The sequence below is a fragment of the Bidens hawaiensis genome, unplaced genomic scaffold (assembly GCF_021521415.1).
Source record: "Bidens hawaiensis isolate Kalapana, Puna unplaced genomic scaffold, B.hawaiensis_p1.1 tig00035413_1, whole genome shotgun sequence".
Taxonomy (NCBI): Eukaryota; Viridiplantae; Streptophyta; class Magnoliopsida; order Asterales; family Asteraceae; genus Bidens; species Bidens hawaiensis.
Window position 1 is genome coordinate 78,767 of NW_027505364.1, and position 22,948 is coordinate 101,714.

Genomic DNA, 22,948 nt, shown 5'->3' on the forward strand with positions numbered 1-22,948 from the left:
ATTTTGCAGGTAACCAAGAATAGAGTTTGAAGGACGAAGGCTCAAGAATCCGATGGCTCGGATATTTTGTTGAATATTAAAATATGATGATTTTGGTAAACACTTATAAACAAGTAAAACTAAACGAGACTTTCGTCTCGTTTTTTGTAATGTAAATATTTTATCTTTCAATCCACATGTTTTATAAAGACTTCCGCTAATAACTCGTAACTCTGATTTATATACAAATGAGGTACCAACTATCTAGTCACGCTCCTAGGCCCTAGATGGGGGTGTGACATATATCTTGTTATCAGTGAATATCTCATGGAAGCAAGTCAGGGTATTTTACGCTTTAGTACGTTGGTTTTTTTTAGAACTGTTTGGTACCATCCTCGAGCGTCAAATTAAAAATGGGCATTTGTAATTTCATCAAAGGTGTTGATGTTGCTACAACAAATAATGAGACAAGGAAGGTCTGAACGTCTATGGGGTTGCTGGTATGTCGTCTTTAAGGCTTGCTCCTGCAACAAGAACACAAATTGAATACTCACTAATTATGGTGGTATGGTGTCGGTTAAAAGCTGGCAATTAAAAGAATAACAATTAACAAACGTGAGTCTTAAATCCGTAAACCATAAAATAAATACCGGTGGCCAAAACCGATGTTTGGTTGATATTTGTTTGGTATAGCACTCGCATTTGATAAAAAAAATTCCATTGAATGGTACTGTCATTCAATAGAAAATATTTTCCATACTTGTAAATAATAATAATCACCACCACACCAGTACCCTTCAATCAACATCCTTTACAACTTTTAATATAAAAATTTTTTTAAAGCAATGATCAGTTCACGTCATGTAGTCGTACTAAAATTACCGATTCAAACACATTTGAAAGCCGTTTACAATACTAAAAAGTAATTTATTTTAAGAAAACTTCGTATTTGTTAAATTTTTCTTTAATACAACAAAGAATTTTTAATATTTAAAGGTGTTAGCAAACGTTTCAGTTAATTATATATGAAAGTCCACCGACGTTACGAATTGTTTATGATCATGTTGGGTGTAATTGTAACCCATATTTTAGGGACATAATTGTCTAGTAGTCAATAAAATAACTAGACTACTCAAATCTAAAACTAAAGAAAGTTGAATATTCGCCATTAATAATAAATGACCTGTCTAACTTTTGTCCTAAAACACATGTCTAGGAGCATTTAGTGGACATAAACTATCATTTACAAGTGTAAAGTTTATATAAATATAGATTCCAAATTCTCTTATATCACCAAGTTGACCTTTGTTTTAATTCGAAACTTAATTTTATTTAAAAACAAGTAATATCAAATAACCTTTGTACGTATTGAAATTTTTTTCAATAATATGTTGTTAATGTGAACCAGTTATAAATATGGTTAGAATAAAAACTCACAATTAATTAAATAGGTGTTACTTTATTTTTATTTTTAAATTTCTTGTCATATCGATATTCTAGAAGAGCGATCACTAAATTAACTAGATGAAAATATCTAAAACATTATTAACCTAGTAAAAGGAATGTTAATAATGTATAATCTTACTAACAAAGTGTCAATACAACGCTCTAACAACCATCCTCCACTGTATATGCCCTTTATTAGCCTAAAAGCTATGAACACATCTTTACTTACGAAATGGTTTCCCCGGTTCAAATCGGGTAGTAGCTCTTTATGGATAAAAGTTATCTCGTCTATTCATAGAGGGTTCCACAAGTGGGAAGCGGTACCGGTTAAGAGATCACTTGGTGGTTTATGGAAAAAAATATGTCAAGCGGATAAAGATGGATATGATGGAAATAGTAGGATGATGGGAAGGTTAAAAGTTCAAGTGGCCAGAGGTGACAAAACCCTTTTTGGCTTGATACATGGGCTAGCGAACATCCCCTAAAAGAGTTATTTCCAGGTTTGTTCACATTAGAAAAACAAAAGGATGTTTTACTTAGAAAGTTATGAGTGGGTTGAGAATGTAATGAACTGGAAATGGAGATGGAAAAGAAAGCCTGTTTCGACCGAGCTACAAATTGAACTACAAAACTGTGTTCATCTTATTTCGTCGGCAGTGATTTCTTTAAATCCAGACTGCTGGTTATGGAAGTAATCTAAGGAAAGTGTTCGACTTACTCGGTTAAATCGCTACGGTAGGAGCTTGACAATTCAGGTCAGCAGGTACAAAAATCTACCATTTGGCTCAAATGGTTACCCATTAAAATAAACTATTTCATCTGGCGCTTGTTGCTGGATTGCATTACAACCAAATGTGCTTTAAACACTAGGGGTATTAATGTGGGAGAGTTGGGTTGTGCGGTTTGTGATACAGAAGCAGAGACTAAGCAACATTTGTTTATGCATTGTAAATGCATAAAAAGCATTTGGGCAATTATTTTTCGATTGGGTGATGCTACCCCAGAGGGCTGATTTTGAGTCGATTGAAGAGATTATGGATTATCCGAGCAAAATCATCAAATGCAAAGAGAAGTGTTGGGTGGTTCAGTCTATTTTGGCGACGACATGTTGGATGATTTGGTTATCGAGGTATGGTGTAGTCTTTAATAACACACCATTCTCAATTGTCACACCCTAACCTACGGCTGAAATGCCGGGGCGGACTGATTGCTCACAACTTTTCAAATGTTACTATCATGCACAATATTTAAATGACAATATCTATTAATTGAATTCAATTATCATATAAATCAAATACAAACAAGTACATAATTCATACAACAATAGAAATTTTATATTTCTTGATTAAAATATTCTTCTAGCTAAATTCTTCACTAAATCTTCACCAACCTGCATATGCGTATAAAATAAAGTTTTGTCAACAACACATGTTGAGTGAGCAACACACCAGTTTAGTTGTACATATAGTATATATAACAAAATACGTAGTTGCAACAAGTCATATGAGAATAACAAAATAACCAAATGAGCAAGTATAACTGAGATGTCGAGAAGCACAAAGGCTAACGACTGGCGTATGATCACACTAGACTGAGATTATGTTGGACCTCTCCGAATGCGAAAGCATACAAAGCAAATAAGAACATAAACAAGTAAGGTATAGGTTGTTAACACATAAGACAAATTTGCAGTTTTGAGTATAAGTATATATGTAAAAGTAATTTACGCACATGTCCCCAAAACAGTATGAAAACGAGTAAAAAGGGGGAATGTGGTACTCACCTCGATAGACGAAACAAAAGTGAAAAGAGAAATATTAGGAATGATGATTCGCGGAAATCACGCGCTTCAGGAAAATACCGACGAGAATCCTAAGTAATAAAATAATTACGGAATAAATATAGATTAAATAAAGAATCTGAAACTAGAGAGAAGTTCGGGTTTAATGATCGAGTGTAATCTTTACAAAAGCTTTAGATTTATTATCAACATTTTTATCAAAGTTTTATCGTAATAAATATGATTTAATTATAATAAACACGTAAAAATACTCGAATAAATACTTATAAAGATTTTATAAATTATATAAAGAGATTTTTTTTCTCAATCTAAAAATACGTTTAATATATGTTTATTATTGATAAGTATTGTAAATACTAAATGATTAATAAATAATAATAATAATAATATTACGATCTTTTACAAAATACTTAAAGTATATAATTTAACAAGATTACATATATACATATATATATATATATTAGATTTTAAAACCTTATTAAAATAAATTTTTATACATGATACATATTCATACGTTTATATATACAAATATATACATTTATATATGGTTTTTAACATAGGTTCGGATAAGACTAATAACTGTGTCAGTTTTAACAATAAAATCTATTTATGAGTTTATTATATAATTTAAATAAATAAATGAGTTAATATGGTTTTTAAATAACAATTAACAACAAAAAAACAAAGCAAAACGGGGCTAGGGAGGTTTAAACCTGCAACCCCCTAGCGACTGGAAGCATGCGACCACCACCCTAGCCAACTGGACTAGGGTGTTAAGTGGTTATAATTTGATACGGTGATAAAATAAACAGACAGACAAACAACCATTATGAACATATGAACCCTAATACGTTAATCCGTTCAATTGATCGATAATTGAAAGATTAGACAGAGGGCTATGGACAAGTGTAACAAAACGAACATAACAGTACACTTAGATACCTTTATCGTTGTTTATCCGAGGGTTAAATGGCCGTCAAGTCTTCGGCAACGCGAACCTAGAACAGATACTTTGCAGAACTTACTAATCAAATTAGACTTAGGGGATTTGATCGCGAGGTATATATGATGGTGTATATAAATTTAATTGAATTATTACGAACGTTTATATGCATTTTGATCTAGGGTTAGGGTCGGCTAGGTAATAACGATCTGCAGATTCGATTTGAACTAATTACCATATTATGAGTGTCGGTTGGCCGTATATGGAAGGCATAATACGTTCCTTGATTTAGTTACCATCATAGATGCGAAGATTGAGGTCCAAGCTAAGCCAATGGGTAATCGGGTTCGTGAAACGGGTATCGGGCTTGGGTCCAGGGTAAACGGGTTAAATGGATAATATATGTATGATTTGCAATGAGGTCCTCAAAGATTGTAGATGGGATCAATTTTAGGTAAAAGTTTAGTTTAAGGGTGGAATGGTAATATCTTGAAAGTTATTTTGTATAATAAATAAAAATAAAAAAAATAAATAAACACATAAAAAAATATATATCGATTCGGAAACCCGAGTTGTTACATCAATGTCCAAGATGGTGTTTGAAATCAAATTAACATCTTTCTTATGGGTCAAACAAAGAAGCAAATGACTTAGGGGTTGTTTGTAGCCTCTTAACAGTCATTAAGAGACTACATCTTAATGGCTCAGTCTCTTAATAGTTAAGAGGTACCTTAAGTCTGAATGGTTAAGAGGTAACCATTAAGAGGTAACCATTAAGAGGTAGCCTCTTAACCATTCACACTTAAGGTTACCTTTTAACCATTAAGAGATCACGAGTCTAAGAGATCACGAGCCATTAAGAGATAGCCTCTTAATGACTGTTAAGAGGCTACCAAACAGCCCCTTAGTCTTGACTGAGAGAAGTGGTGTCGGTTTAATTTCGTTAATTTCCCTTTATAAACTTTGTTTTTTAGCTTTTCGGTTTTTTCTTTTTTCAGGTTACTTGCCTTTTGCAAGTGGTTACTCTTTGGGTTTTTTTAAATATATTTTGTTGTCAAAAAAATAAAATAAAAATGATATTGTGGATTAGAGACACATAAGCCTAGGGATGAGCAAAATCGGTACTGGTACCGGTTGGTACATGTACCGAACCGGTACCGAAATCGGTACTGATTTGGTATCGTCGGTACCGAATCGGTACCAATTTCTTGAGTTTCATTACCGGTATGGGACGGGACCGGTATTTCTCGAATTTTTACATTCAATCCCGGTACTGTCCCGATCCCGTACCGGTACCGGTACTGAACCGAATATTTCGGTACCAGAATTCGCAATTTTCAGGACCAAGTCCGGTCCCGATCTCATTCCTACATAGACCTATCTTTGTTTGTAGACATGTTAAAGACGTGTCCAAACAATATGCATTTAAAGTGAACACTAATATCTAGATACACAAATACTACACAAATCACACAAATCTTATTCACCTATGTATTGTACGTATACATCAGCAAAACATACGCTTGTGTTGACTATACACGAGGACAAGATGACATACGAGAGTCGACTGAACAATATGATTTTTAGTTTACACGAGCCAAAGTGAATACACGATCACAAATTTCACATAACCACTAGCATGATTAATCTTCAACGTACTATGAGCATACCGCATACATGAACATCCAAATAATTATAAACATTATTTATTTACACACAAAATAAAAGAAGGCAAACAAATCCCCAAAAGTAGTTGATAAGGGCGCGTGAGCGTGTGGTGAGTTTGCGAGTGGTGCTGACGAAAATTCGCAGAAGTTGATGCACCAAGATAGGAAGGAACCTAAAATACCAACCACAATCTTATTATTATTACTTTTATTATTATGATTATTATTATTATTATTATTATTATTATATATATAACCCACACATATCCTTTCACAACACAAACACACCACTTTCCTCTCAAACTCACCGGAAGTTATCCACAAACTCGCCGGAGATCATCATCTGTTTCAATCCACAACTGCCTTATTAACAACCTTCATCATGGATCTCAATTTCAAAGCAACCGAGCTTAGTTTAGCCTTGCCTGGAACCGAAGACTTGCCGGATAATAACACCACCACAACATCACCTAATCCCATCATCAAAACTACTAACAAAAGACCTTCACCCGACATGACTCCGACCGAAACCGATGAATCAAGAGCCGCCCCTCAACCAAAGTAAGTCACATAAAATCACAAAAAGGAACATGTTTTGTTTTTTTTATTATTGTAATTATTACATGTTTTATCAAAATTCAAAATGATAATTATTTCTCCTAGAGTTTGCTAAACAACGTAGCAAGTCAGCAAACTCTAGCAAAATGATAATTATTTTTATTAGAGTTTGACAAATGATAATTATTTATGTCAGAGTTTGTTGCTTTTGTAGGCACTTGTTACTACAAGCAACAAACTCTAACAAGCAAAAAGTAATAGCTGGAGTTTGCTTAAACCAAATAAGTACAAATGCTTTTGTTAGACGGGTTTAAAGTACCAGTACATCATTTTTTAAAGCGTACCCACATGCATGAACTTATACGTTACTTGTTAAATAATTTTCAGGGCACAAGTGGTAGGGTGGCCACCGGTAAGATCTTACCGTAAAAACGTACTACACGGTAAGAAAGCCGAAGCCGAGACGGGTTCGGGGATGTTTGTGAAAGTGAGCATGGATGGAGCTCCATACCTAAGAAAGATTGACTTGAAGGTGTACAAAAGCTATGGGGAGTTGATGAAGAGTTTGGAAGGGATGTTTGCGTGCATTATAGGGTTGTACAGTGAGAACGAAGGGTACAATGGGTCTAAGCATGCAGCAACATATGAAGATAAAGATGGAGATTGGATGCTTGTTGGAGATGTGCCATGGGACATGTTTGTTACTTCTTGTAAAAGGCTTAGGATCATGAAAGGGTGTGAAGCTAGAGGGTTGAATTTATAAAAGTTTGTTAAGTAATTAATTAATTAATTAAGCTTAAGTTTTTATTTGAAATGTGAAAATGGTTAATAGGATATGTTTGTATCGAATTTTCATCATGTGTTAGTGTACAACGAGGATTTGAGTTTTTGAAGGACAATATACAAATATGTATAGATATGTTCGTGATGTGTCTTTTTTTTTCTTTTTTATCAAGTTTGATTACTTCAAATCCATTAAACTTTGATAAGTTAATATGTAGTTTCCGGTACCATGAAAACACGAACATGAATGGCAAAATGAGTAGGCCTCCGGTCCTAGCAGGTTCGATGGTTGGCTAGTTTGTTTTTATAAGCTTTCAAGAAGGATTTTCGATAAATTTTAATGGTTTAATATTATATGCCAAAATTAAAACATCGAGAAAAGAAATCAAGTTTCTTTTAGTTCAAGACTTTAAGCATGCAAACAATCAAACCTCAAGAGAGGGTGGGGAGTGAAATAAAACAATGATTTCAGGCCTCCGTTGATCTAGAGCCCCCAAATTCTAAAAACTAGTAAATTATATGCATGTATATTGTTTTTTAGATTGATTGAAGATATGCTTTGGTCTATAATTACATATACGCATAGATGACATGAAAGTCACTGGATCAAAAACCATTTTTCTTATAAAAGGGTTCAGTTTTATTATGCGCTTCAAGTTTCAAAAAGATCGAGATGGCTCTGAACCACGACATATGATATTTGATTATTTCATACTTTAAGAGTATTGATATGCTTAAAAAGATATTAAATATTTATTGGTTAATGGATCATGTTTATGAGTTGATTTCGGTTTTTTGTGTTCAATACGTTTTTCTAAATTCATATATTGCTATGATTTTTGTAAAAAAGAATTTTTACTCACGTCAAGTTAACCTGTCAACCCAAGAAAAGAACTCTATTTAATACCCATAGTTTTGATCATAACAAAATTAATTAATATAAAAATACAACGTGCACGATATATTTGTTTTCTGTCGCTAAAAGTTACACCATTCCACCGAGTTATCTTCTCAAACACGAAAGTAAATATTTAATTATAGTTTAAAATCATTTAAAGAGATTCGTTTTTAATATTGAAAACTGAATGCCATCATTGGTCATTATATATACTCCCACTTGAGTTTATTTTTTTGGTATAAAATAAAGCAAATATGAGACATGAACCTAATGATTTATGATTGTGTCTGGTAATACCTGTTTTAGGGAACGAATATTGACCCAAATTAAATGCTTGTTTGGTTGCATTTTAAAATGACTAGGAAAGCCAATAACTATTGCAATTTATATCGTTAGTTTAATAAAGTAATAATTTGAACAACAGCATCTCGGTTGTTATGGGAAACTTATCTGGTGTTGCTTAATTAAAGATTTAAAGATGATTATGGTTTTGAAATACCTTAAAACAATTTGTGACAAGCAACTTAAGGTTAGGGGGCTTAAGTTTGTTTGTTAAAGCGGATTAAGCATTATGAAGTAATACTAGGAGTTCAAAATAAGACATCCCCGATTAATTGTTTCTGTTTACCAGTATTATTCTACGGTTATAATGTTGTGTTTTCTATCTTGTGCTTTCTTATATGTTAATAGTATATAGTTTGCTCACTGGCTTTATGTTTATCAATTACATACTAGTATAATTTTTAAGAGTGTATTTTATGATGTCGTTGTGTTAATTTTCTTAGCCATGCTTTATGTAAGCTGAATTGTTTTACTTAACATGTCAAAAAGGAAAAAAAAAAAAAAAAGAATGCTTTTTACAGGGACGAGTTTATAATAGGAACAACCTCTTTATCACATGAGATAAATGTAAGATTTATCTGCAACTCACATTCCCCCGTTCTTATCATTGAGTGGGATGACAAGGTTGACATACTCACATCTAAAGATTTAACATTTGCATCTCATTTTGTTTTTTTAATAGTTTTTGTATAATGCTTTGTATAAAGTTAAATGCATCGTTTGTGTTTATTTTAATATCTTTTAAACTCGGTTTGTGATGAAACTTATACTAAAATGTAGATAAAAAAACACACCCGGACAACTTTTGAATTAATATAGAGCAATATGCGTTAAAAGTTATTACAAAAACAAAATAATAATTAAAATAAAAAACAGGAAAAATGAAGTATTAGTTAGGCGCAAATGATAAATTAGGCGTAGACAGTACAAAAAATCAGATAAATGGTTTCGCTAAAGTTTCCCAAACACCCTCAAAACGCTAAATTATGCTTATACGTTAACTGAAAATACAATAGGCAACTAAAGAGTTGTAATACGCTATGCCAAACTTTATACTGTCACTTCTAGTAAATACTATACCCGTAAATATAAACATTAACCGGTTATCCCGTAAAGCAAATGAGCCCAGTTGAGACCATGGGTCCTTACTCCTTAGTCCTAAAGCAGGCTCGTTTTAAGTAAGTGGTCCTAGACATAGACGTGACTCCTTCCATTCATTCTCAAATTCAGTAACCTTCACTTCCAATTTCCAAACCAAGACCATGATGAGATTTTTGAACTTTAAGCATCAAACATGGTATTTAACATAAAGTTGATAATTTTCAGGTTCCACCTTATAAAAAGCTTACCCAAAACATTACCTTTTTCTGTATAAACATTTTAACAGTACATAATTACATCAATGCCAACATGGTTATAACAGGAACTTGGTTATTTGTTAGTTGTTAATGAGGTGGTCCTTTTGATGTTGATATACAACTAAAGAAAGGCAAACAATAAAGGCGGGGAAGTAATTGCGTCAAGTGCTCAAGAAAATTCAGTTCGTGAACAGCCAGCTGCCAACAATTAGGCGCAGCTTAAAACAATATCCACACGTTTCAAATGTATGTGAAAGATATCTAATGCAACCGATTATAATTCGTAAAATTTATATATTATTTTAAGTTGAGCTGCCAAACATGGATGCATTTAATTATGCTGAGCATCTTCATGGTTACAAAAGGTATTTAAAACATCATGATGATAATGATGATGTATCTATCATCTCTCATAAACAGAGTGATTGTAAAGTTAGTTCCTAGATCTATATGGATTTTGTCATCATATTAAACATTCATTATTTATAAACTTCAAAATAAATTGCTACACAACACAACCCGTTTGAACCGTTACCTAACCTGCATGACCCGCCCATTTTCCCACCTTTAACTTTCCATGCAATATGCAGAACAAGGAATAGAAGACTACATTTCGAACTTATCATAATGGAAATAGTAATATGCTAAAGTCTAAAAGAAGAATTTACAAAACCAGAAGAAAAAAAATGAGAAAAAACAAATAAGACAATGGAGGGAACTTAAAGCTCACCTTCTCCGTAATCACTTTTGATTTAAGTTTTGGGGCTGAGCAAAGAAATCTTTTGCATTTCTTGCTACATCTGCCTCCAGAATCGACTCTAGCATGATGTCAGACCCATTTGTATCAGCTGCAATTGACAAATTTAACAAGATTTATTATTATTACTAGTATTGCTCCATGGCCATGCACATCCATAAAATACTGGTTGTATGCAGAAAGAAATAGATTAGTAATCACCCTTCCGATTAGGCAATAATCCTGTTTCTTGGGCTGCTACAGGAAGAACAGTGATACCAGATTCATCAGTAAGCTCGCTGATAACTTCATTATGTTTAGGTTCAGAACGCAAAGCTGCTGACTCGGCCAACTTCGCATAAGCTGTAGCTTGGCTGTGCATATCAGATGAGGGTGAGGCGGTTGAGTTATAGACCTGAAATGTAAATAGTCAAATCCAGTAACAGTTCTCATTACATATTTTGCACATAGAATTTTAGTTTTAAGCTTTAAACCTTAGAGGCATATGTTGGCAGTGATGGGGTTTGCGCTGGAAGTGCACCATCATCACTAGTCTTTTCAAGATCGGTATTCCCTAAATATTAAAAAAAAAACTTATCATATCAGAGTCATGGGAAAGAATAATATCCAGGAATTATATATTAAAAAAATAGATGGTTAAACCATTTGTGCTTGGAATGTTGGCACCATTTTGCACTAGCCTGCTAGTTAATGAACCAGGATTTACAAAAGAAATTGTTCTGATTTCATGACGTATGGCCTCAAGTTGAGCAATAGTATCCTGAAGTTCCTTGTGCACCTGAATTTTAGCAAGAAAAAAACTATGAAGAACAATAGCAACAAGATTGCACCATAAATTATCAAGCATAAATGCTACAATCAGATCTCAAAGCATTTTTCTAGGTTAATTTGCTAATGGCCATTCTCTTCAGGCCATATTTACATACATCCATACATATGCAGGCAAACATTTTGAAACTTTTGATAAAACCTATGCTGTCAAACACGTTAGGCGCACTCAAGGTGCAAAGGTCTCCTCAGGGCTTACGCGCAATGCACAAAAAAAGCGATCCCCCGAGTTAAAAAAAAAGCGCACATACAGAAAAGAAAAAAAAAACTAAAAAACATATGCCTCGAAAATTAATACCATTCAACAAAATAAAAAAGAAACCTATTGTAATTATCATTTAAGGTCATCTAGTTAGCACCAAAAGTTTTAATTACTCATGATTCAAACGTAATACCAAAAGCTGAAAACCAAAATTTCGAAAGTAATACCAAAATTCAAATTCCAAAGGTTCAAAAATAATACCAAAGAATTAACAGGATTAAAAAAAATACAAGAATTGACTTAAAAAAGTGTAATAATGTTATTAACAGTAACAAAATATTCAAATAATAGCATTAAATTAGTACTGTGTTAATAATATATACTTGAAGCACATGAGCACAATCATTTAAAACTAGCGCTGCAAATGAACTGAACGTTCAGCGAACAGTTCGCGAACTGTTCGGTGGGAAGTTCGTTTTAGTTCGTTCGTTTAAAAGATGAACGGACACGAACAGAAAATTATGTTCATTTAGTTAAAAGAACGCATATGAACAGAGGTTGCGTTTGTTCATTTGTGTCCGTGAACATTCGGTGATCTATTGATTCATGTTAGTTTGTTTATATTCGTTAGTTAAAGGTTTGCTTTATATTTTTATAGTATTTCCGTGAACTAACAACAAATTAAACTTGTGCGTTGTTGACCTAATCAAAAATAAAACCACCGATTGGGGGATTGCTATGTTTATGATTAATATTATCTCAAGTGCTTAACTTTATATATAATTAATGCAATGATGATTTATGTATAATGTTTTGGATTAAGAATGATGCTTGTTTTTCTTTTCTCTTCTTTTCTTAAATAGATCATGTTCGTTTGCGTTCGTAAACCGTTTGTGACCAAGTTCAACTCCTTAACGAACGAACATGAGCAAGATTATCCGTTTGGTTAGCGTTCATGAACCGTTCGTGAACAAGTCTAATGCTAAACGACGAACATGAACAGGGCTTCGTTCAGTTTGGTTCGTTTCATTTACATCCCTAATTAAAACAATCAGTAGTCATGCAAGCTGGCTACAAATAACTGTACAAAAGCAGCAGGAAACCGTGAAAAAAAAACAGAAAAATTGGATGCCGTTGTTGTTGTGATACTGACAAAACAAACCGTGATTATTAACTAACATGTAGAACAATATCTAAGGAGCAAAGAGCGATTATTAACTAGCACTTCGCACTTCGCAAATAAAAACTCATGTGAATTTTTAACTAATCAACTCTAAAATATTTGCAATGTGCAATAAAAATATACATGAAAATTGCATAGTTAATTGTTGTTCTATTACCTGCTTAGCTTGAGACTGCTGCATTACATTGTCGAATTGACCTCGTGCCATTTGAACGTATCCAATCGACCGGCCAGCTAACCTCCCAGCCACTCGCGCTATGCGTGGGAGATCCTTAGAACCTAATAACAATCAACATTTTTAATCAATAACCATAAATCAAACCTAATATTAATATTTGACATGTATGAAACCCTAGGCCAATATATAACTGCTAAAACGTTCTAATCAAAATAAAATTAGCTCGTAAATGTGTTTTCGTTCAATCAATCCATCACAGCATCAATCGAATCGAAGAAATAGACGTATCTTGTACCTATGAGAGCCGCCGTGGCTCCGATGAGAAGAAATAACTCTCCGTACGAAAGACCTAGTATCGCTTATTGCGTTGACGACGGAGAACGATTGAACGTCGGTCAGCACCGCCGTGTGTGGTGGTGGTAGATGGTGAACAACGCCGGCCGCCGTAACCGTCGTAATAATAATAATAATAATAATAATAATAATAATAATAATAATAATAATAAGCGGAAAGCACGTTTGACCCCTTGTAATTTTAAAACTATTTTTATTATTACACCATAATATTACGTATATACGTAATTGCCCCCTTGCATTATCAATTTATTATTCAGCATCCGTTAAGTCATCGTGAACTGTAAACAATAGTCTTAAATTTAAAATTTGATGAGATAACTCTAAACCGTTGTAAAGGTTAACTTCATAGATAGGATGCCAATGCATAAAAAGGTCGGGTTTAATACGAAGAACGGATGATCAACATGAATTAAGTATGAATCCATTTGAAACAGTGAAGACTGACAGTAACCTGACACGTTAGTTACATAACATCTCACCAAACGAGATACTGATGCACAACACATAATGTCACATTCAACATAACCTCATCAATTAGTCCTAGACAACCATGATAGTCTTGGACATGGTTGTATCCAATAGATAATGCCATTACCCAATAGATACAATCATGTAGATACCAGACAAAGGACATACTAGTAGACCTACTACGCTGATTGAGAAAACTCATAACGAAGAGTATTAATTGCATTCAGGTTAATTCTTAAGAGGCATTTAAGTCTCTCTTCTCATAGGAAAAGATATTCAATCCATTCTCAATTACATTTTTTACTGAGCATTCATTTCTTCACATATACTTTTTTTCCACCCCTAAGTTTGGTGACAAGGAAAATCCTCGAGTTGTCACTATGACGAGGCTAATAGTATTATCTTGTGCTTCATGAGGGATTGACTCATTCAAAGAATACCCAATGTGAATTTTGATAGGGGGATAGATACTCTGAAATTCATTCCTTTCTTTTTGTTAAAATAAATGTCCAGTAAAAAAGATGTGATTTTTATGTTAAGAAACAATAGGTTTTACTATATGATACATTTTTTGTAAATAACTAGTAGATTGACCCGCTGAGAGGCGGCGGTTTTTAGATGGTAATTAACATATAATTTGTTTCTTGTTGACCATCATACAAAACATTTGTTCCAACGTCTTCAAACACAAATAATCCCTCATGTTGATGATTTACGATTTACACATGAACTCCAACAAACCCAAAAGGATTTTCTTCCTGGAATATTATATGATGTGTTGTGTCTAATTGTTGGTCCCTCAAATAATTAGTACATAAGACTAAAACACCTTTAGAAACCAATTTCCAACTAAAAAAACGCACCACAACTTTAAAAAAAATACATTTTATCACTTTCAACTTGATTAACAACATTAAAAAACTGTTGATGCAACTCAACAGACATGTGCTTTTTTCGACTTGCCCATTTTAACTTCACCTTAATAACTTTTTTGACCTTTAAATGATCTGCGTATTACGCTCTAACCGATGATAACAAATATTAGGAAATACCGAAAATCATGTTTTTGTACTGATTTCAGTAACTCTGTTTAATTCATTCTACCGATAACATTAGGGTTCTAGTATTTATACATCTAGCTTCTTGCATCTTAGATTTCAAGAATATCTAAGCATATGAATCGGACACTACCGGCACCACAGACGCACTGAAGGATTAATCTTGAATTATTAGTAAAGTTAAGGTTTATTTTCTTAAGTTATAATTTAGTTATTTGAATTGTAGTAGGTTTAGGAAAGGTATGTCTTGGAGAGCAAGTTTATTGAGTCTATATAGGGTCTTGATTATTAGTTTTGTTGGAGTGAGTTGAGAGAGAGTTAAGAGAGAGTCAAGGAGTCTCATCTCCATGTACGTTTGATAAGTTCGTGAAGTTCGTTTGTTATGTTCGTTTGATTATATGAAAAGAGTCGAGGGTTGTCTCCTCAATATCTCGTGTTCGTTTGTTTGATAAGTTCGTTTGATAGATTGTTTGATCCTCCTGGGCCAACAATTGGTATCAGAGTTTAGACTCGTTGTTCGTAGAAGTTTGTGGGTTTCATGTTTGAAGAGTTTGGAAGAATCATTGAGCAGCAAATTATTGGGTGGTGTACGTTCTTACTAAGGGCAATCGATAGCAAGATTAAGCAAGGTGTGGTTTCTTTTGTTCAACAAAAAAAGTTAATTAAAGTCGGTGCAAATTTGGTGTAGTGTCGGTCGGTGTTTTATTATTAAACCCATAGATAATTGCTTTGAAAATTGAAAAAGAAGTCAAAATTATTTAAAGAAACCAACAGAGAGTAAAGATAGGAAAGAAACGATGAAGATCGGAGGACTTCCAGTATTGACGAAATCAAACTACAAAGTATGGTCGACCAAGATGGAGGAATTTCTGAAAGAATATGGTTTTTGGGATGTTATTGAACCTACACTTGGTGTAGCTGTAGATGAAAGGAAGATGTACACAACGTTGGGGTTTATATGTCAAACCCTACCGGAAGATATCTTGGTAAAAGTTGGCATACTCATGAATGCTAAGGAAGCATGGCATGCTTTGAAGATTCAATTTCTTGGAATTGATTATGTACGAAAGGAAGAAGAGGAAAAAAGCAGCTAAAGAAGCCGCTAAGAAAGAAAGATTGGATGAGATCGTTGAGAAGGAAAGATTGGATGCTATTGTTCAAGAAGAACACGCACGTAATAATGAAGCTCAGGAAGCTACAGAGAATGTAGAAGCTTCGCAAGCTGTTTTAAGAAGTGAAGGAAAAGAAATGTTGAATGAAGAAAAAGAAAGAATTTCTTCAAAAGAAAAAGAAGAGAAGATAGAGAATCTTAAGGTATGTTTTTCTGACTCAAACAACCTTGAAGATGAGAAAGTTGTTATGAAAAGTGAGCAGAAAAAAAGATATGCTACTGATGATGATAAGAGGAAGGATATTGTATTGAATGAAATGAATGATGCAGCTAAGAAGTCTGCAAAGTTAGAAGCGTGTGTGAAAATTAACAATCGAGCATTTGTTGATGAAAGTTCAGAACCGAATGAAAGGTTGAGAAGAATTGTTAGAATGGAAGGCCTAGTAGGGTCTGATAAAGAAGGAATGAATAGCCCATCTGCAAGTTTTGATGAGCAAAGAATAAAAAGAAAAGTGAAAAAGAAGAATGTTGAGAATGAAGTGGTATGTGAGATCAATGTGGATGGTTTGAACGACGAGCGTGAAGAACTTGTTAAACAAGTTTGTTACAAACAACTGAAAAGAAAGGTTAAAGATGAATCAATGATTAAAATTGAAGAAATGAGAGTACTATTGGGAATTCAAGACTTTGGTGGTACAAAAGAGACGAACAATTCAAGATTAAGAGGGTGAATGAAGGATTAATCTTGAATTATTAGTAAATTTAAAGGTTTATTTTGTTAAGTTATAGTTTAGTTATTTGAATTGTAGTAGGTTTAGGAAATGTATATCTTGGAGAGCAAGTTTATTGAGTCTATATATAGGGTCTTGATTATTAGTTTTATTGGAGTGAGTTGAGAGAGAGTTAAGAGAGAGTCAAGGAGTCTCATCTCCATGTACGTTTGATAAGTTCGTGAAGTTCGTTTGTTATGTTCGTTTGATTATATGAAAAGAGTCGAGAGTTGTCTCCTCAATATCTCGTGTTCGTTTGTTTGATAAGTTCGTTTGATAGATTGTTTGATCCGCCTTGACCAACACGCACAACATTGCCGCCACCGTGAATCATAGATAGACATGAAATAAAAGTATATATTTTACATTTTTTTTGCTTTAGCCTCATACTTTTTACATTTCTGACTTTGACCACATATTTTTTTTTTCATTTTTTACTTTGAACACATTCTTTTTTGATTGATTTTAGATATATTTTTTAATTTATTTAAATACAGTTTTTTAAATAACTCACATACTTAGCTAACCAATTAACCAGATACATTATATATTTTTGGATTTGATCTCTAATCGGGTATCCATCATAGCTTGCGATTTTGGTAGCGCGGACAGGGCCAGCCTTAAAGGGGGGGGGGGGTCGACGACCATAACCCGACACCCCACTAAGTCCGATTTTTTTTTAAAAAAAAGTGTATATATTTTGGTTAAAACAATATGTATATTTAATGTTTAAACTCAAATACATAACTACTAGCTTAGTCTAATGACAAAAGGGTATTACTCCCAACCAAAAGATTATGAGTTCTAGTCTCATTTGAGACATATTTAATTCTATTATTATACAAAAAAAAATTTTACACAACCCAAATAAAAACCAAGGCCATATAAAATTAAATTATTTAAACCCAACAAAATACACCGTTTACTTTCGGGCAAAAAAAATTCTGCCTTCAACCCCAAATGTTTTTTTGCTTTCTCGAAGCCCTGGTCCTAAGGAGGGGTGGGTAGGTTGGAGCGTTGGGCGATGATCTCAGGCCCGATCTCCAAGGAATATCTGTAATTAAAAATTAAAGAGAACCTAAAATCATAGTCCAGTTTTAAGCCCATTTCAAAATAAAAAAAAAATAAAAATTCTACACATCAAAGCCCATGTCATAATTCATTTACCCAATTTAAGCTCATTTAAAAGTTTAAACCTAAATAAAAAAGTTTAAACGTAGGGGTCCATGTTTTTACTCGCCCTTGACTAATTGATTCTTAATGATTCTTAAGAATAACCCTGTTACTGCTGGTGTGGACATTACAAGATTTTGTTGGCTCACCAATCGCTTTTCTTTTAAATTTTGCAGCTTTATCCCATTATGGATGTTGTTGGTAAATAATTTGAGACTCTCAACTGGTTGGTAATCAATAATTTGTTAAGAAACCTCATTTCAATCAAACTAATTTGGAATAAGCATAATTTGTTAAGAAACCTCATTTCAATCAAACTAATTTGGAATAAGCTAGTCAGCTCTTATAAATTTCCAAGCTAAATACATATTAAAACTTGCTCATTGTCTTATATAAAAGTTTCGAATTCTTCATTAATTTCTTATTTTCTTTCACTGTGTATGTGTAATATAATACTTTTATATTTAAAAAATAAATAATTTAAGAATGTTATTGTGTTAAGACTATCAAAAACATATAAAGTTATTAAGTTCTAACTCAAAGTCGTAAAATGTGATCCAAATTCAACATAGCAACATGGAACTTCAAATATGTGACACGTAAAATTACAAAATGGTCACGCAAATCTGCAATATAGCAGCTAAAAAATTCTTTAGCATCAAATTCAAAGAAATCGATGGATTTTAAAAATTATGTTACAAATTGGCCACTTGCCAGGAAGTCAAATCTTCGTTGTTTCCATCAACCGGTCAGCCATCGATCAAGCCGCCTTAATATATCACTAGCTAGTGTGAGGTTTCAAAAACCAGATGATGTCATAAATAATGTAAACCTAGCATACATTCATGTATGGATCTTCCTTATGTTATGACATGGATTTGCAATGTTAATGAAATATTAAGCTTTAAATAAAAACATGGAGTCATAAACAAATCATTTATTTACATATAAAAGGAGACAACAATTGAAATAGAATTCAGTTTCAACTAGCAATTCAGAAAGGGGTGGCGGCGCAACTTGTTGCCCGCCTACCTGCTATATTGATGTAATATCTATGTTTCTACATATTGGAACCCAATTTTTGACAAAAAAAAAAAAAAACTAGTAATTAACTGTGTTGTTCAAATGGAGGCGGTAAATAAACTCAAGAGATCGAACCGGCTATGTACCAAGTTTCTGGTTGTTTATGTGAAGTTTGAATATAATATGGTGACTATACCAAAGCGCTTCTAGCCTAGCTAGCTACATCAAATAGGCTACATCAAAGTGTACTAGACATGTGTTACTTCCCACGAGGTTGAGGGTCGGGTCGTTGGGATTAATACTGGATGCGTGTGTTAGCCGTTGAAAAGAAAAGGCAACAAGACAATATATACTAATATGGCATTAACTTTAAATGAGATATACATGAAGCAAGAACAACCGAATTGAATGAACCCAGAGATGAAAAATTACCTTAAGTTTGTGATAACTTGTAAAACAAAGAGACATGTATGTACATATAAGGATCTCTGTTACAAAAGGGTAAAGCCTATATTCAAGAGTTTCTACCCCTATTTTACAATGTGGGAGCTTCACGCATTTATCTTAGATAAACAAAAGGTTATAAGGTTTGGTACGCACACATAAAAGGTGTTTTTATTAATTAATTAGTTCAAAAATAATACATCATTTTTTTTATATATTCTTCTTGGAGATCTAATCTTCTTACAGTTTTCCTTCCATTTTTCAGAACATAACATGTTGCATTCACTATTAGAGAATGGATGTTTTTGTTAAACATTTCTACAATTTGCCACACATTTTCAACAACAACAAAAAAAAAAACCCGTAAAACATATTACAAGCTTTTGAATTTCGACAAAATAGCTAAATAAAAAAAGTGTTATCGCAGTACCGTTGTAGCCGTAAATCCCTTTATGACAAATTATATTAACTATAAACACTCAAAATAATAAAATCAAAAAACAAATAAAAGCATCAGTTTGTGGCAAAAGTGTTGCAGTCATTATAAATTTTGCTACAACTTTGCGACAACTACGTATCATTTATTAGTTTTTTTTTCCGGTCGGTGACTTTCACAGCTAAGAAAAATATTCTATGTGTTTCGAAAACATTTCATGGTTATTTCCAAAAGGCGACAAAAAAGAAAGATGAGATAATTTATCAAACAAAATAACCTTTTAAATTGGTTTCTCGTACTAACCAAACATGTTGACAGAATGCACCCATTCTATTCCACTCCTTTGTCTCCATTGTCACTTAGCCATAAAAAGCTCAGTGTACCTTAAATATTCTGTTTCATACTACAATTAATAATGGTGACAATCAACCTGGAATTCCTAAGTACCCCTTCCAACCCAGAATTTTTACTGTTATTATTAGGCCTACTCATGACTTTGTTGTTATCTTTTAAATTTATCATCACTAGAAGAGCTTCATGCAAAGTCTACTTGATCGATTTCGCGTGCTACAAGCCTCCAGCGTCTCTAAAAAGCACAAAGGATCATTTTATATATACGGCAAGAAAAGGCGAGCGTTTATCAGAAAAGTTAGTGGATTTCTTGAGGAGAATCGTGGAAAGAGGTGGCCTTGGTGAGTCTACTTATTTGTCACAGGCATATTTCAGACAAACATATGATCCCACAATGGAAGATTCCGTAAGGGAAGTTGAGATGGTCGTGTTTGGTGTAGTAGACACGCTACTCGCAAAAACAGGAGTCAAATGTGAGGATATTGGTATACTGATTGTGAATTGTTGTATTTATAACCCAGAACCGTCTCTTTCTAGCATAATAGTTAACCGGTATAAGTTTAGAGAAAACATCATAACCTATAATCTGGCTGGGATGGGTTGCAGTGCAGGACTTCTGGCAATAGGACTTGCTAAACACCTCCTTCAGGTTATTTGACAGAATTTCTAGGTTGTTTATAAATGTATTATTTGAAAGATTTTGTACAAATAGACAACAAACTCATGCAAAGATTTTAAGAGTCAGGTGGCAAGCAAACTTGGCTTCAATTTGCTCAAACTCCATCATGACTTCTACCATTGGCCGCTTGAGTTTGTTGATTAAAAAAGCGAACTCAAGATATATTCATCGAGTTCACTCATAGTGTAGCAAAACTGCTAAACTATCCATTTGCACAACAATTTTCAAAAAAATGCCTAGAAATATTTCAACGCTTCTAAAACTACGAGTTCAAAAGTTTCTTATTTGCAACCATTATCTGTCGTTGATTGTCGTTGATTTTTGTGAGAACAGAAAAAACTAAATAAATGATTCATCATTTCATTGTTTTAATTTTAAAAAATATTTAAAATACAAAAGAGAGCTGAAACAAAATGTTTATTCTTCAATTCTAACATCCCGATATAAATATAAAAAAACAAATTTGTTTATTTATAGAATGTATACATATGTGAATAATGTGCAACTATATCTCCTACACAAACCTTACACATGTGTAGATTAAAGTTTTATAGAATACATACAAACAAAATAAATTAAGGGCTTTTTATGTAACAAAATAGACAATTGTACGTAATAAATAAAAAGTTTTCAGAAATATGAAACATTGATAGAAAAATGAAACTCTTTAGCTTTGTTGTTTTTGTTTTCACAATAGCAAAATCATTGAATTGTCTTTAAAAGTGGTAGTAATTGACACATGCAGGTGAATCATAACACTTATGCAATGGTAGTGAGTACCGAGAGCGTAAGCGAACACTTCTACTATGGTGAAGATCTTTCGAAGCACCTTATAAACTGCCTGTTCCGCATGGGCGGTGCCGCAATCCTCCTCTCAAACCGCCCCTCTGATCACAACAACTCCAAGTATCAGCTTCTTCACACAATACACACCAACACATCAGCTTCAGATTGTAACTACAAATGTATCTTCAGAGATGAAGATACCGTCGGAATAAAGGGGATCACCATCACCAATGACCTCCTCATCACCGCGATAACCACTATCAAACCAAACATTGTCGCCTTAGGTAGCATAATACTTCCCATTAAAGAACAATTCCTTTTCATAACAAATTACATTGCAAGAAAACTGCTTCCATCAAAACACATCCAACCGCACATACCTAATTACAGCAACGTTGTTGAACACTTCATCCCACACGTCGGTGGGAAGATGGTGCTCGACCAACTGCAGAAGAGCCTAGGATTTTCCGACATTTGCATGGAAGCTTCAAGAATGACATTGTACAGGTTTGGAAACACCTCCAGTAGTTCGATATGGTATGCGTTGGCTTACGTGGAGGCAAAGGGTCGAGTGAAAAAGGGAAATCGGGTCTGGCAGATTGCATTCGGGTCGGGTTTTAAGTGTAACAGTGCGATTTGGTGTGCAATGAAGACTGTTGATGATGAATATGATAATCCTTGGGCGGACGAGATTTCTGGATTTCCAATGACTTTAGCCATCAACGAACCAACACCTTTATTTTTCGAACCTACCAAATAAAGTTAATTAGTTAATGTTACGTTGCTCAACTTTCTAATTTAGAAATTCCTATAACAATTTCATAAACTTTTATCATGAAATAATTTCATTTCACGCCAAATATTATATATCTTAAGATAACATTTATATGTACTTTATTTAATAATCAAATGTACATTCCTAGATTAGAAAGCTTAAATATAAGTCCTTTGTAATTTCTAGAATTTTAAGTGTATTTTAACAGTTAACTAGTTTTGAGGGCCTCGTGCGTTACGTTTGGCCCGTAATGTGTAATCAAAATAAATGGGGGGGGGGGGGGGGGTGCTTATTGAAAAACCATGTATTTCCTCACCAGGATCCAATTGCAATTATATGATACAACCAATTGATCTACGAGACATAATAGAATGATAATCGAGTCGAAAGTTTGTTCTCATTGATGATAACTGAATGATTACAACGTCATAAATACACATATACACACTCAGTTCAGCTCGACCCGCCTGATATTGGCACCTCGAGGTGGTCTATCATTCTAGAGAAAATCTGGTAGCATAACGTTACTCGTTGAAGGAAATGTGCCAGGAGTTCTACCTTAATTCGCTTGGAATGGCCTATTTATAGACACAC

At 33.5% G+C, this 22,948-nt stretch overlaps 3 protein-coding genes across 3 annotated transcripts; 2 read left to right on the forward strand and 1 right to left on the reverse strand.

The window, feature by feature from the left end:
- The first annotated feature begins 6,117 nt into the window (after positions 1-6,117).
- LOC143612707 (auxin-induced protein 22D-like) lies at positions 6,118-7,175 on the forward strand. The gene is made up of 2 exons (XM_077086625.1): positions 6,118-6,397; positions 6,782-7,175. Exons 1-2 carry the CDS (start codon positions 6,219-6,221, stop codon positions 7,155-7,157), a joined length of 555 nt encoding a protein of 184 aa, XP_076942740.1. The 5' UTR covers positions 6,118-6,218; the 3' UTR covers positions 7,158-7,175.
- Positions 7,176-10,376: 3,201 nt separating this feature from the next.
- On the reverse strand, positions 10,377-13,387 carry LOC143612709 (uncharacterized). Its single transcript, XM_077086627.1, has 6 exons — positions 13,219-13,387; positions 12,903-13,024; positions 11,175-11,310; positions 11,006-11,085; positions 10,734-10,926; positions 10,377-10,623 (listed from the first exon to the last, which is right to left on the reverse strand). The coding sequence occupies exons 2-6, from the start codon at positions 12,951-12,953 to the stop codon at positions 10,517-10,519; spliced, it is 567 nt and encodes a 188-aa protein (XP_076942742.1). The 5' UTR covers positions 12,954-13,024; positions 13,219-13,387; the 3' UTR covers positions 10,377-10,516.
- Positions 13,388-20,419: 7,032 nt separating this feature from the next.
- On the forward strand, positions 20,420-22,452 carry LOC143612708 (3-ketoacyl-CoA synthase 20-like). The gene is made up of 2 exons (XM_077086626.1): positions 20,420-20,763; positions 21,539-22,452. The coding sequence occupies exons 1-2, from the start codon at positions 20,509-20,511 to the stop codon at positions 22,337-22,339; spliced, it is 1,056 nt and encodes a 351-aa protein (XP_076942741.1). The 5' UTR covers positions 20,420-20,508; the 3' UTR covers positions 22,340-22,452.
- The last annotated feature ends 496 nt before the right edge of the window (positions 22,453-22,948 follow it).

Bases quoted from the DNA above. Each gene is read 5' to 3' on its own strand.
- LOC143612707 (XM_077086625.1), top strand. From the start codon at position 6,219: ATGGATCTCAATTTCAAAGCAACCGAGCTTAGTTTAGCCTTGCCTGGA. The intron at 6,398-6,781 runs GTAAGTCACATA...AATAATTTTCAG, and splicing joins AGAGCCGCCCCTCAACCAAA to GGCACAAGTGGTAGGGTGGC.
- LOC143612709 (XM_077086627.1), bottom strand. From the start codon at position 12,953: ATGGCACGAGGTCAATTCGACAATGTAATGCAGCAGTCTCAAGCTAAG. The intron at 11,086-11,174 runs GTTTAACCATCT...TTTAATATTTAG, and splicing joins CAACATTCCAAGCACAAATG to GGAATACCGATCTTGAAAAG. The intron at 10,927-11,005 runs GTTTAAAGCTTA...TTTACATTTCAG, and splicing joins TGCCAACATATGCCTCTAAG to GTCTATAACTCAACCGCCTC.
- LOC143612708 (XM_077086626.1), top strand. From the start codon at position 20,509: ATGGAAGATTCCGTAAGGGAAGTTGAGATGGTCGTGTTTGGTGTAGTA. The intron at 20,764-21,538 runs GTTATTTGACAG...TGACACATGCAG, and splicing joins TTGCTAAACACCTCCTTCAG to GTGAATCATAACACTTATGC.